We start from the raw sequence: 14,593 nt of genomic DNA, 5'->3' as shown, positions 1-14,593 counted from the left end.
TAACATCTGGGGGGCCCCCAAAGCCATTTTTATGTTCAAGGGGGGGCCTGGCAAAAAAAGTTTGGGAACCACTGGGTTAAAGAGACATGTAGCTTACCTTTATTTATTTACATATTATAACCTGTTACATTACTGTATAGTGTTTTGTATGTTATTATAGAGGTAAGATGAAGCATTCAGATTTGTGTTCCTTAAGTATATATTCTGCTATTTAAAACCACAACAAGACCCAATACAAAAGCAACAGACTAGTGTCCCAACTTACTTTATTACCTTCATCACACACACACACACACACACACACACACACACACACACACACACACACACACACACACACAGACACACCACACACACAGAGACACAGAGACACACACACACGCACACACACACACACACACACACACACACACACACACACACACACACACACACACAAACTAGGGATGCTACAATACAGTCAGCCCACGGTTCAATACGTACCTCAGTTTTTTGGTCACGGTTCGGTTCTGACGGGCCGGGCCGTTAAAATGTTTCCAGTATTTTAGGCAAATTTTACAGAACATCAAGAGATTTAGAAAGAGAGTTTACTTAGAGTTACTTTTTTATTTATTTTAAAACTATTTATTTGACTTTGAAGCAAAACAAATTCAGGTGCTCTCCTATTGCAAAGTCAGATTAGATTTGAACATGAAGTAAACTACAATTAGCTCAATGAATGTCAACAAAAAAGTTCATTGGTGGCATACTGTCATATTTCTCTTTTAGTTATGATTATCGCTCCTCTTTTATTCTTGTAATAGATAGATAGATAGATAATACTCTATTGTCAGACGTAGTCTGAAATTTGCCTTGCGTCATAGCGGCTCCGTTTGCGGCACAACAATTAAGACAGGAAACAAAGATACAAACATTTGACACAACACTCAAACACAACACAACACTCAAGATACAAACATTTGACACAACACTCAAACACAACACAACACTCAAGATACAAACATTTGACACAACACTCAAACGCCAAGCAAATGCCCAGAGGCCCTAAACGTGCTTTGGTCGAGGATTCAGCTCCACATTAAATTTTAGGATTGATTGGTGAACAAAAGAGTGTTTCAGTCTGACCTTATCAAAACGTGGGACCCTGTATCTCCGGTTTGATGGTAACAGTTCATACTCCGTGTTCAGGGCGTGGTCAGGGTCAGAGGCGATGCAGTTAGCCAGTCTTGAAATGCTTTTGTTGTAGGCCGAGTCTTTGCATGGATTGGCCTACAATCTTAGAGCAGATGTTCACCTGCTGGAGCAGTTTAGACTTCAGAGTGGTGGACAGACACATATACCATGAGGTGTTACAGGACTGTAGGACACTTAGAATCACAGAGGTAACGAACAAAAGAAGAATCTGTCGACTCGCCCCAAAAGATCTCAGACGGCGGAGGAAATACATTCTTTGTTTTGTCTTTTTACAGATGTAGTCGATGTGATCTTCCTAGGACAACAGATGGTCGATCATTATACCCAGATATTTATAAGATGACACTTGCTTGATTTTTTCATCATGAATGAGAATAGGAGCTTTATGAGCATCAGACGGTGAACCAAATACAATTTCCTCTGTTTTCTTTGCCTTGATCTCTAGAGCGTGTTTATCACTCCACATAACCATTTTGTTCACAGCATGTTGGTGCAGTCCAGGGTTGTTAGAGTTACTTAGACTTAGACTTAGACTTTCTTTATTGTCATTCAAACTTGTACTTTACAGTGCAGATAAGAACGAAATTTTGTTGCATTTGGCTCGTTGTAGTGCAGGATAAAAACAGCAGCAAGTATTTACATATAAAAATAAAAATAAGGTGCAGATATAAATAGATATAAAAAGAAAAACTATGAGTAAAAATACTGTACAGATAAATATATTGCACATTATATTGTGTTTTACAGTCCAGTGAGGTAGTCCTGTGTGGGGGTTTGAGGGGGAATGGAGGGATTATTTTTTCCTGTTCAAAAGTCTTATGGCCTGTGGGAAGAAGCTGTTACAGAACCTGGAAGTTCTGCTTCGGAGGCTGTGGAACCTCTTTCCAGAGTCCAGCAGTGAAAACAGTCCTTGGTGGGGGTGGGAGGTGTCTCTGCTGATTTTCTGAGCCCTGGTCAGACAGCGGATCTTTGCGATCTCCTGGATGGGAGGAAGTGGAGTCTGAATGATCTTTTCCGCCGTCCTCACCACTCTCTGCAGGGACTTCCAGTCAGAGGCACTGCAGGCTCCGGACCAGACAGAGAAGCAGTTTGTTATGATGCTCTCTATAGTGCCTCTGTAGAAGGTGGTGAGAATAGGAGGAGGGAGGTGTGCTCTCTTCATCCGACGCAGAAAGTGCATGCGCTGCTGCGCTTTTTTCACAAGAGCGCCGGTGTGAAGGGACCAGGTCAGAGTGTCTGTTATCTGCACCCCCAGGAACTTTGTGCTGCTAACTCTCTCCACTGCTGTGCCATTGATGAGGAGTGGTGTGTGGCTGGGCCTCCTGAAGTCGACGATGATCTCTTTGGTTTTATCGACGTTCAGGGTCAGGTTGTTGGTTCTGCACCAGTCAACCAGATGTTTCACCTCCTCTCTGTAGTCCATGTCGTTGTTGTCACGGATGAGGCCCACTACTGTTGTGTCGTCTGCAAACTTCACGATGTGGTTAGTAGTGGACCTGGCGCAGCAGTCATGGGTCATCAGGGTGAACAGCAGCGGACTCAGGACGCAGCCCTGAGGGGAGCCGGTGCTCAGGGAGATGACACTGGAGGTGTTGTTGCCCACCCGCACAGACTGGGGTCTGTTTGTGAGGAAGTCAAGCAGCCAGTTACATAGGGGGGTGCTGAAACCAAGGGGGGCTAGTTTGCTCACCAGATGCTGCGGGATGATTGTATTGAACGCTGAGCTGAAGTCCAGAAACAACATCCGCACATGTGTGTCCTTCTCTTCCAGATGTTGTAAGCCCAGGTGGAGTGCAGAGGAGATGGCATCCTCTGTGGAGCGGTTTGGGCGGTAAGCAAACTGGTACGGGTCGAATGTGGAGGGAAGTCTGGAGACAATGTGGTCCTTTACCAGCCTCTCAAAGCACTTCATCATGATGGGGGTTAGTGCTACAGGGCGGTAATCATTGAGCGAGGAGATTGTGGATTTTTTAGGCACTGGTATAATTGTAGCAGTCTTTAAACATGAAGGTACCACAGCCTGGATCAGCGAGGTGTTGAAGATGTCTGTGAGAACCCCAGTCAGCTGGTCAGCACATTCCTTAAGCACCCGTCCTGGTATGTCATCAGGGCCCGCTGCTTTCCGGGTGTTCACTCTCCTCAGGGTTCTCCGGACATCAGCTGCGTCCAGGCTGATTGGCTGCTCATCGGAGTGAGGAATAGATTTCCTCGCTGGAGTGGTGTTGAGTGCCTCAAACCTTGCAAAGTAGTTGTTGAGGTCGTTGAGAAAGCTGATGTTGTTGTCACAGGGGGGAGGAATAGCTTTATAGTCTGTGATGACTTGTATGCCCTGCCACATTCATCTGGTGTTCGTGGGTCCTCGAAGAAGTCCTGCACTTTCTGACTGTGAGCACGCTTTGCAACCTTATGGCACGGTTCAGGTTGAAAATCAAAGAAATCAGAGAAATCAGAGCTGTATCTTCAGAGTACTTCAGAGTGTACTGATTTTGTGTATCAGACCGACAGTCATCTGTATAAAAAGGGAAAAGCACAGCTGAGCTCACACAACCCTGGGGAGCGCCAACATTAGTTGTGATAGCAGATGAAAGGGTGTTATTCACCTTCACAAACTGGATTCTGTTAGTGAGAAAAGAAGCATACCAAAGAGTCAAGTAGGGGTTAAGTTTGTGTTGAATCATTTTTGATACGAAGATGTCTGCTTTTATTGTGTTAAATACTGATGAAAAGTCTAGAAAGAGGGCTCTTCAAATGTATTTGGCTTATCTAAATGTTTGGTGATGATATGGGCCAGAGTGGCAACAGCAGCCTCTGTTCCACATCCTTGCTTATAAGCAAATTGGTATGGATCAAGTGTGTGATTTGTTTTGCTAACAAGATGTTTGAGCAGTATTCTTTCTAGAGATTTCATGATCACTGAGGTAAGAGCTATTGGTCTGAAGTCTTTATGATCCATTGGACATGGAATCTTAGGTAAAGGTTGTACAAAGTTTTCCATGACATAGGGACCTCATGTGTCAACTGAAGACTGAAAAATTGGTTGCCATACTGGAGCCAACTCAGCTGCAAAGTTTTTTTTGCACAAAACCGCTACACTTATCAGGTCCCGCTGCTTTAATTTGATTAATTTAATTTTTTAATGTTCTATTTTAATATTTATTTTCTTTCCTCTGTCATGATGCTTTTGATGTCTTGTGTGAAGCACTTTGAATTGCCTTGTTGTTGAAATGTGCGACATAAATAAACTTGCCTTGCCTAAATACACACAAATAGATAAAACTTAACTTCTTGTCAGGGAGACGCACACAAAGGAACCACGAGGATGCAAACAATACCACTCTGGAAACTTGTAACCAGTCTATACATCTAACTTGGTCCAGGAGAAAGGCCAGAAAGAACGATTCCACTGAGAAGCCATTATAAAAGAGGGAGGAGCTAATGCTAAACACAATATAACTGGAGACTGCTATGATGGATTGCTCCTGGACCAATGAGCACTAAGCACTAATAAAACACAGAATTAAAGGGAAAGCAACACAAAATGTGATACCCAAAGACAGTTTTCTACTCTTTTTTTTCTCCAGTTTAACAGACATGAACCCTCTTTTGTGTTTTCCTGCAGGAAGCAGCCATGGCCAAACTCGCCGCGTCAGAAGCCGCCACATTCTGCTCTCATCAGGTAAGAAGAATCGACCACGCAGACGGTTAAGCGTGCAGAAAGAGACGGGACGTTTTTAACTTTTGGTGTGTTTTGCACTTTTACATCAGGCGATCCAGGTTCTGGGTGGGATGGGCTACGTGTCAGACATGCCCGCTGAGAGGCACTACCGCGACGCTCGCATCACAGAGATCTACGAGGGCACGAGTGAGATCCAGAGGCTGGTGATCGCCGGCCAGATCCTGAAGGAATACCAAGCATAGACGCCGCACGCCACAATATGGACGAGTAATAATCACGCACACTGGGACATCACCTCATTCATTCAGATTTCAAAGGAGCCGCGTTGATCGGGTGAGACCTCATTTGAGTTTCACGTGATTGTGCGTGCCCGTTACCTCCGCCGTCTCGTGTGTCGGTGGACTACAGGAGACGCCACTTACTGTTTGGAAAAGAGCGCCGGTGACTTCAACAGCGCCTTCCTGAAAAGTTGAGTGATTTTCAATTTGACGGATGGAGCGGGTGGAGCGCTCAGAAAAAAGACGCTGTCGTTTGATTTTTCTCAAGGCGGCCGCTTTCTCCTGAGAACGATCTCAGACGCTGGCGCTCAGAAAAAAAAAAAACCACCAGGTGGACACGGGGCCTTCGATGTCATTTTATAACACATCTCTGCAAAGAACTTTAAAAAGCAACTCATAAAAACGTCCCCTGTCGACCTTATTTTACTGACTGACATGTTGAGTAATTTCATGTGAATGTGAAGAGCTGCAGATTAAAGCGTCACTTTCCCGTTGTGGTTATATCCATAACTTTAGAGCGCTCGCCTTTTAAATAAAACACATAGAAATGTTGTGGTTTGTAAAAGACGAAACAGAAGCTGTGTGGTTGACCTTAAAGGAAGAATGTGCAACTTTTTTTGATCCAGTAGATGTCGCCCATGAGCTCCAGAATTAAACCAAAACAAACTCCTGTTAGGCCACGCCTCCTCCAGAGACACACCTCCAACCCCCCCGTCCCCTCACGCTCACAGGAAGAAGTTGTTGATTAAGAACGCACCATAATTAAAATGGTCCTTATCTCGAGCTGCAGTCACCTGTGTCCTGCATTGTTGTGTTAGCATGCTAATGTTAGCGCTCTTTAGTTAGCTCATTGCTTCACATTGTTATGTTAGCATGCTAATGTTAGCGCTCTTTAGTTAGCTCGTAGCTTCACATTTCATGTAAACTGACACAGAATGAGCGTGATCTAAAAACTCTTACTAACATCCAAATAATCAGTGAGTATGTTCTTCTTCTTCTCTCTAGTTCTTGACTAAAACAGCTTTTATACACAAGGGGAGGAGCCGGCCGTCCCGTCCATGTAAACACGGCTCTGACAACAACACAGCCAGCGGGACTCGAGCTTCTCCCTCATTGTAGACAGTCATGACTCAGAGACACATTTACACAGGACAGACTTTATGATTTATTGATGTGGAACATGTCGATCATTCTTCCTTTAAAGGTGCTAACGATGTTCAGGTTATCTGCAGTTTGTAAACGCCACTTTTTCCCCAATATTACCTGTCAAACATTACAGAAAGAAAGTTCCTCCAGGTGTCGCCTTTTCAGTGATAAACATCCAAAATGTAGATTGTAAAAGACGAGACGGACGCTCCAGGCTCGACCTTAAAGGTGCTCAAAAGTTCTGATTATGTGGAGAAGAAAAGCTTGTGTACTGACCCTTTAAGATCCAGTCTGCCTACATGAGGAAAAACACTTCTTTTTTTTCTTGCATTTTGCAGTTTGGCCAGCAGAGGGCGACGGCATGCTTTCATATGTGTTGACCTACTTTTTCCTGCCTCACAGATTCACAGAATGAGTGGAAATAAAAGCCAGAATGTGCAGATGAAAAAAAAAAAAACCTCCTTCAATCTGGAAGTGAACAAACATGTGATCACTTTATGAAACGGTTTGAAACACTTCACGTCTGTTTTCTTTGTTTTTCATCTCAGACTTCTTGTGCCTCGGTAACGTGTACATACTTTACTGTAATTTATAGTGTGATGATTAAAACATAATTACAGCTCAGAGGAGTGATGGATTTTATTTTAACATTTAGAATTTAAAGAGGTGAAAGAAGATGTTGGACTGAAGTTAAAGGTCCAATCAGTGACAGCCCCCTCCCCTCTGTGCTCCCTCTAAAGCCACGCCCCCTCACTTGCATGCACGAGCGCCGTCCCTCCAGAAGTGGACCTCAGCTCATCTCTGTCATTGTGTAGAAACTACGTCGTCTCATGTCTCATTCAGCGGTCAGTAAACTCACAGTTTAAACTCCTAAAGTCATCGGTGACGCTCTTTGAGTGTGAGCTAGAGCACGCAAGAGGTAGAGAGCGAGCAGGGAGACAGGGAGGCGTCTGATTGGTTCATCAGATTGGTACCTCGTGGCAGACATTGGTCAAAGTTTTTACAGACTTACAAACTGATACAGATGATGGATTTACTTTGTTCCTTTTTCAGAGAACATGAGTTATTAATGTCTGTCAGGACCTAAAGACAATTTACACCAGAATCTGAAGAAGTGGATCTGGAGGAAATGACCAACCCTGACTTTAAATAACGTCTTAATGCAGCACGTTAAATAAACCTTAAAGGTGGAGTCAGGAGCATCACGTTCTATAATTTAATCTTTGAACACATCAAGTCAAACTTCCCCTTCAGGACTTTTTCTTCTTCCTGTCCGACCTGACGGACGAGTCGGAGACGACACCGATCGTCTTGATCTGAAACTTTCAGACGTCACAGCTTTAGACTGGAGTTAAAGAAACACCTGAATGAATCAGAATAACTTTATAATTACTGACAGAGACAAACTCCTCCTCTCAGGAGAGACACTCCTCCATGATGACATTTACAAGATCAATAAAACACAACAGCAGATAGAAAGAGGGATTCAGATCAAGTGTAGAAACTTTACTGATCCCGAGGGAAATTCAAAGTATCCAGTATCAGGTTACAAAGACGTACATGACATGAAACATTTGTGACAAATTAACCACAAACAGACGCCCCCCCCCCATACATATATATTAACCTGAAAAAAAGATTTAAAGAATCCCCCTAGATGAAACAAACTTAAACTGTGCAATTAAAAATACAAAAAAAGAAAGAAAGTCGTAGCGACTATATGACATATGAATGAAATGATAAAAAGATTAAGTGATAATAAAAGAAAAAGTAAACATATTAAGTAAATTATAAATTGTTTAAATGATAACAAAAGAAAAAGAACATATACGATAAAAACAAATTCAACAATTGCATAACTCTTTCTGATCTCTCAACAACTGTGGAGTGATTTCAGATCACCGTGTGCAGATTATAATCTCTCCCTGCAGGGTAATAACTCCAGCACACAGAGATACAGACGATGATGCCTTCAGGGACTCCTCAGAGTTCAAGTGAAAAAGAGACGACAGTTAACCAGTTAACACGCTGAGCAGATTATATTTAAAGACACTCCAACAAACCGACCAATCAGGATCGAGATTTTACCTGCTGTCGAATTATACACAAAGTTATAATGAACAAAATCACCATGACAACGCAGTCAAAACAATTATAAAATAAACAAAGACGAAGATTCAGAACATCATCATCATCATCATCATCATCTTCATCATCATCATCATCATCATCATCATCATCATCATCACATCATCACATCTTCATCATCATCATCATCATCACATCTTCATCATCATCACATCATCATCATCACATCATCATCTTCATCATCATCACATCTTCATCATCATCACATCATCATCATCACGTCATCATCTTCATCATCATCACATCTTCATCATCATCACATCATCATCACATCTTCATCATCATCACATCATCATCATCACATCATCATCTTCATCATCATCACATCTTCATCATCACATCATCATCACATCTTCATCATCATCATCATCACATCTTCATCATCACATCTTCATCATCATCATCATCATCATCATCATCATAGTTACATCATCATCATCATCATCATCATCACATCATCATCATCATCATCATCACATCTTCATCATCATCATCATCATCATCACATCATCATCACATCTTCATCATCATCATCATCACATCTTCATCATCACATCTTCATCATCATCATCATCACATCATCATCACATCACCATCATCATCATCTTCATCACATCATCATCACCATCATCATCATCATCACCATCATCATCACATCTTCATCATCATCATCATCATCACATCATCATCATATCTTCATCATCACATCTTCATCATCATCATCATCATCATCATCACATCATGTATTAGATCTTCTCTGGTAAAATCTTCAGTGGGAGTTCATCCACAGTGTAAATGAATGGAAACATCCTCTCAGTGTGTGTGTGTGTGTGTGTGTGTGTGTGTATGTGTGTGTGTGTGTGTATGTGTGTGTTAGTATCAGGATCAGAGAACGACAGCTCTCCTCTGTTACAGTCCAGATTCACTCTGATCCTCTGAAGCTTCTTCTTCACTGAGAGAGCTGTGACTGGATGTGGTGGGGAGTATACTTTGTATTTACCATCATGGAACCATATTGACCATAATCCAGACCGTATGTCTCCCTTCCTCTTGTCAGACTCTGCTAACACACCCAGAAACCACTCTGTATTGTCTCCAACCTGGACGTCCCAGCTGTGAGTCCCTGAGTTAAAGCCCTCAGAGCCCAGGACAGACCAGTAATAATTAAACCTCTCTGGATTATCAGGAAGCTGCTGCTCCTCTCCTCCTCTCACACAGGTCAGATCTTCAGACAGGATGAGGAATGGATCAGCAGTGTTTGGGTCCAGAATGACCGGACTGTAGGAGACCATGTCCTTCATCTTGTTCCAGATGTTGAAGCTCAGGTTGCCCAGGTGTTTGGCCTGGTCTATCAGAGCTCCTGAGGGCAGCTGTGGATCCTCCAGCAGGGGGCGCTGCTGGACTCTTTCCACTGCAGCCTTGTAGTTTTTCAGGAATGAGACGTCTTCAGCTCTCAGCTCGTCCTCTGTGTCTCTGACTGTGTGTGAAAGAGCTGCTATCTCTCTGCTCAGAGCCTCCATCTCCTCCTTCATCCTCTGACTCTTCTGCTCCTCTTCCTCCCTCAGTGCACACAGCCTGGCCTCCTCTTCCTCTTCTAGAAACTGGTGAAGCTTCTTAAACTGCTCCTTAATCTGCCTCTCTGTGTGTCGGGCCTGGACCTGAATGTGTTCTGCTGTTTGATCAAACTCCACTTTAACTTCTTTAAAAACATTTAACTTCTTCTTTACCGGCTCCAGAGTTTCCTGAAGTTTCTTCTTGTGTTGTCCAGCAGCTTCATCGATGGGTCTGATTGTGTGTTTGCTGTGTTTTTCTGAAGTAATGCAGACGACACACACCGGCTCCTGATGGTCCAGACAGAAGAGTTTGAGTTTCTCAGAGTGCAGACTGCAGAGATCCTCTGAAGCTCTCTGATCTCTCTCCTGCACAAAACTCTCACTCAGGTTCTTTAAAGCAAAGACAGGAGGTAATACTTCCCTTGAGTTTCTCCTCTTACAGAGTGGACACTCCTGGTTCTCCTTCTCCTTCCAGCAGTTCTTCACACACTCTCTACAGAAGCTGTGGCTGCAGGACAGCATCACTGGATCTTTAAAGATGTCGAGGCAGATCGGACAGCTCAGATCTTCTTCAAACTTGGACGCCATTTTATCTCAGAGTCAAAACACGCAGCAGAAAAAAACAGGAAGCCACTCCCCGTCCCTGAGAGTTACTTTCACTTTGAAACTCTCGTTCAGTTTGTGGATTCAGCAGCAGGTTGAAGTGTTAGTATTCCCAGTATCCCAGTATAACAAGTACTCCCAGTATCCCCTCCTCCTCCTCCTGTCCTCTCTCAGTGGAAGTCGTGCTGGTTTGTGTCTGCAGGTCGGTCCGTCTGTCAGCGTGTGTGTGTCTCTTCAGGGTGAGGCAGAATAACAGCCTGTTTCCTGGTTTGTTTCAGACGAAACAGTTGAGGGGGCGGAGCTTCTTCAGAGCAGGAACACAGAGAACAGTCTCATTTCTCTGGGGGGGGGGGGAGTGTCATGGATCAGCTGACTGAGCAGACAAACGTGACAGTCTTTTTCTTTTCTTTTTTTAACAACTTCATTGTAAACACAGACAATGTTACAAAGTTAGATTAAGGAACAAAGGAACATGCCAGGGGTTGACAAAGACTAAGACAAGTAAAAACATAGGGAAGGGTAGAAATGGAAGGGTCATCAGTTTACACAATTAAAATAAATACAATATTCAAGAGTCTTCAGGGCCTTGGTGTTCTCAGAGTGCTGGATGGTTTTCATGTACTGCTGCAGCTCATTAAAATAATGTTTGAAAATAGGTTTTCTGTTCGCAAATTTACTTTTATGGATATGAAATTTAGCCAAAATGATAAAAAGATTAATAATATGGTACTGTTTTAGTTCCAGACAAACGTGACAGTCGTCTCTAGCATTGTCGTGACCAATGACGTGTTGACCCTACGCCCGCACGCCGCTTCGTCTTAACCTGTAAAAACTAACTTCCACGCTAAAATAAAAATGTAAAAAGTGGGAGAAAGTAGAAATTCCCAGCTTTCCAGTGGTACCACAAATGTGTCATTCAGACGGCTCCACAGTACGATCGCGTTGTGCAGCACATTTAAACCATCAGGTTATTAAAACTGTTAAAGTTTCTCATAGTTTCTGCAGAGTGTTGGGCATACAGCTCCCATCTGCTCACAGCTTCTATATCACTGTGCACATGCTGAAGTGTTTCTGAGAGGTTTGTTTTGAGCAGCGTTGAGTGAGTTTGTTTTACCTAAACACACACGGTGGTGTGTAATGAAAGTAACGTAGGCTAACAGAGGGATTTGTGACAGAAAACAACATCAATTGAGTCCCGGTCCTGGTCTTGCTGACTTTATGAGCAGAGTCAGCTGGTCCTGCAGGCTCAGACCACAGTGCTCCGCTGCAGGCTGAAACGACTTGACTCGGTGTCTCTTTAACCGACCGCAGCTCAGGTTAGCATCTTCATCACAGGTAAAGGTGTGTTTAAACTGATGCCTCGCTGTCTTAAGTCCAGGATAACTAAAAGAAGGGGGCTGTGGCGGTGACTCAGGATAAAGTGAGCGGCTGGAAACACAGTAGAGTCCCGACACAGCGTCATCGAGAATCACCTCCGCTAAAGCTGCGTGATAAACACTTTCTACTTCCGACAAGTTCTTCAAAATAAAAGTCCCCGGCCTATCTGAAGTTGTAGTGCTTTTAATGTGAAACATCCATATCAGGAAATGGGGTGTTTACAGCAGAAGCAACTTAACACAACTTGTCTGAAATAAAAAGGACAGAAACAAAACTTAACCTGAACAAAGCTCACAGCTAAAGACTACAACGTCCTGAGAAGAGAACACACAGAGACTTAAAAACATCTTTCTCTCTTATAATAAACTAAACACACAGAGACTTAAAAACATCTTTCTCTCTTATAATAAACTAAACACACAGAGACTTAAAAACATCTTTCTCTCTTATAATAAACTAAACACACAGAGACTTAAAAACATCTTTCTCTCTTATAATAAACTAAACTCAGAGACTTAAAAACATCTTTCTCTCTTATAATAAACTAAACACACAGAAATTTAAAAACATCTTTCTCTAGTATAGAGTTTTTTTCCAATTGCTAAAACACAATTTTGCAAACTAGGCTGGTTTTATCAAAATACACAATTCACAAAACCACAAACCCAAACTGCAAAATACCTCACATATCCTGAAAAATGAAGCACTGCAACCAAAACTACATATAACATTATCAAAATCAAACTTTTGCACCAAATGGCACACACTTCATTCATATTACCAGATTTTTGTCTAACCAACTACACACTGTTGGGCATAATGAAAAGCACTCTCATCTTTAGTATGCTTTGCCATAATACTAAAATAGTTTGAAGTGTAGACAATTCTTCAGATTGTTCACATGCACAGAAATATTTGCAGATACACACACATGCTGTTGAAACATTTATTTTTTTATTTTTCACCAAACAAGTCAGTGCTACTGTAGCATGTGGGCTAATTGTGCATTTAAGTCAAATTTAAATTAGGAAGAAATAAGGTAGGTCTCTCGGAGCTCAAATGTGAATACCAACAAAATCCAAACACAGGTAAATTTAAATAATAATTATTGTATTTCACATAAAAAAATACTTCCAATATAACAAAACAATAAGTTCAAACAACCAACATAAATATCCTCTTAATCAAAAAACCCTTCTTGGGTCCATCCAAAAAAAAGTCAATGTCTTTCGATCCGTGTTCGAATGTCTTTTTAGATCCTACCAACTTGTAGGCAGAGTAGATCTGGTAGATTTTAGCTCGCCATCTCCACGCTGTAAGGTTCATACACAAAAAACCTGACCGCTGTGTAAATCATAAACTCGTTGTCCCGTCTTGGGCAACCAAACAATTCTGCCTCTGCAACATGCCATGAGATGAGGTGAGGGGAAGTGACCTCGTGAACCGGATGTTTATGATAAGTGGGAGGAGTTCTGATTGGTTGAAGATTTTAGCGGAGTTCAGGTGAGATTATGGAATGTTTTAGAAAAATAAAATAGGGAAATAAATAAATACAAAATAAAATGAATGTTTTTTCTTACCACTGTAACTTTTGCTGCTTTGCTAAAGTGCTCATGATGGATAGGCCGGATCTTTGTAACATAACAATGAGTAAGAAAAAAAAAATAGAGGGCTAATATTTAATTCAGTTTAATTACCTGGGTTACACTACATATACCAGTGCAATAAAACGGCTCAAGTTGGGCTGCACTCTCTGTCCAGCCTCTCGCATTGTCAGTCCATGATGACATGATCAACTAAGGTTGCTCTGATTTCATTTGAAAGTTGTTTTCTTCTTTGGCCATGAACTCCTCTACCTACCTCTCACTCTTCCTCTACCAGCTCTACTCCTACCTCTCACTCTTCCTCTACCAGCTCTACCCCTACCTCTCACTCTTCCTCTACCAGCTCTACCCCTACCTCTCACTCTTCCTCTACCAGCTCTACTCCTACCTCTCACTCTTCCTCTACCAGCTCTACCTCTCACTCTTCCTCTACCAGCTCTACCTCTCACTCTTCCTCTACCAGCTCTACCTCTCACTCTTCCTCTACCAGCTCTACCTCTACCTCTCACTCTTCCTCCCCCTCTCATTCTCACCCTCCCTCTTCCTCTCTCTACAACCTCTTCTGTTGTTGTTGTAAAAATAAGGTGCTCACTTGTGGTCTTTTCAGAGTGCTTACTTCCTGATTGAAGTGATAACAATTAACCATTGAGGTGTTTGGCCAGGTGGCACATACATTGACCAATTAGCTCATGTAGTGTCATTTTGAATGGCAGTGTTTTGAAATGGCAAACATGTGACTTTATGTCAGATTGTTGTGTCTTATGCAGAGAACCGTGTTCAGTGCATTTAAAAAGTGCCATTTTGAATTGCAAAATGTGTGTAAAGCAGAAAATGTGTTTAGACTTTTGGAGACTTGAGAAGAGGTTTTGCTCTCTGTGTGTCAGTTTAAATAATTGTGCTATGCATGTCATTTTAGTGTGTTAGCAATTGGAAAAAACTGTAATGTGATGATATTGTGCTCAATAGGGGAGAGGTGTCACCTGCTGGTCATATAGTGAATTACATCATGTAGTA

The 14,593-nt window shown here is 42.3% G+C and overlaps 1 protein-coding gene and 1 long non-coding RNA gene across 2 annotated transcripts; one reads left to right on the top strand and one right to left on the bottom strand.

Annotated features, from left to right (window-relative positions):
- The first annotated feature begins 4,811 nt into the window (after positions 1 to 4,811).
- LOC136183221 (uncharacterized) lies at positions 4,812 to 5,700 on the top strand. The gene is made up of 2 exons (XR_010669044.1): positions 4,812 to 4,870; positions 4,960 to 5,700. It is a non-coding gene; the product is annotated as an uncharacterized lncRNA (long non-coding RNA).
- A 1,794-nt stretch (positions 5,701 to 7,494) lies between these two features.
- On the bottom strand, positions 7,495 to 10,859 carry LOC110005776 (nuclear factor 7, ovary-like). The gene has a single exon (XM_020661049.3). The coding sequence runs from the start codon at positions 10,581 to 10,583 to the stop codon at positions 9,189 to 9,191; it is 1,395 nt and encodes a 464-aa protein (XP_020516705.2). The 5' UTR covers positions 10,584 to 10,859; the 3' UTR covers positions 7,495 to 9,188.
- Between the last annotated feature and the right edge of the window lie 3,734 nt (positions 10,860 to 14,593).

This window comes from Labrus bergylta, chromosome 17, assembly GCF_963930695.1.
Source record: "Labrus bergylta chromosome 17, fLabBer1.1, whole genome shotgun sequence".
NCBI classification, from domain to species: domain Eukaryota; kingdom Metazoa; phylum Chordata; class Actinopteri; order Labriformes; family Labridae; genus Labrus; species Labrus bergylta.
This window is presented reverse-complemented; position numbering and strand designations above follow the sequence as displayed.

Bases quoted from the DNA above. Each gene is read 5' to 3' on its own strand.
- LOC110005776 (XM_020661049.3), bottom strand. From the start codon at position 10,583: ATGGCGTCCAAGTTTGAAGAAGATCTGAGCTGTCCGATCTGCCTCGAC.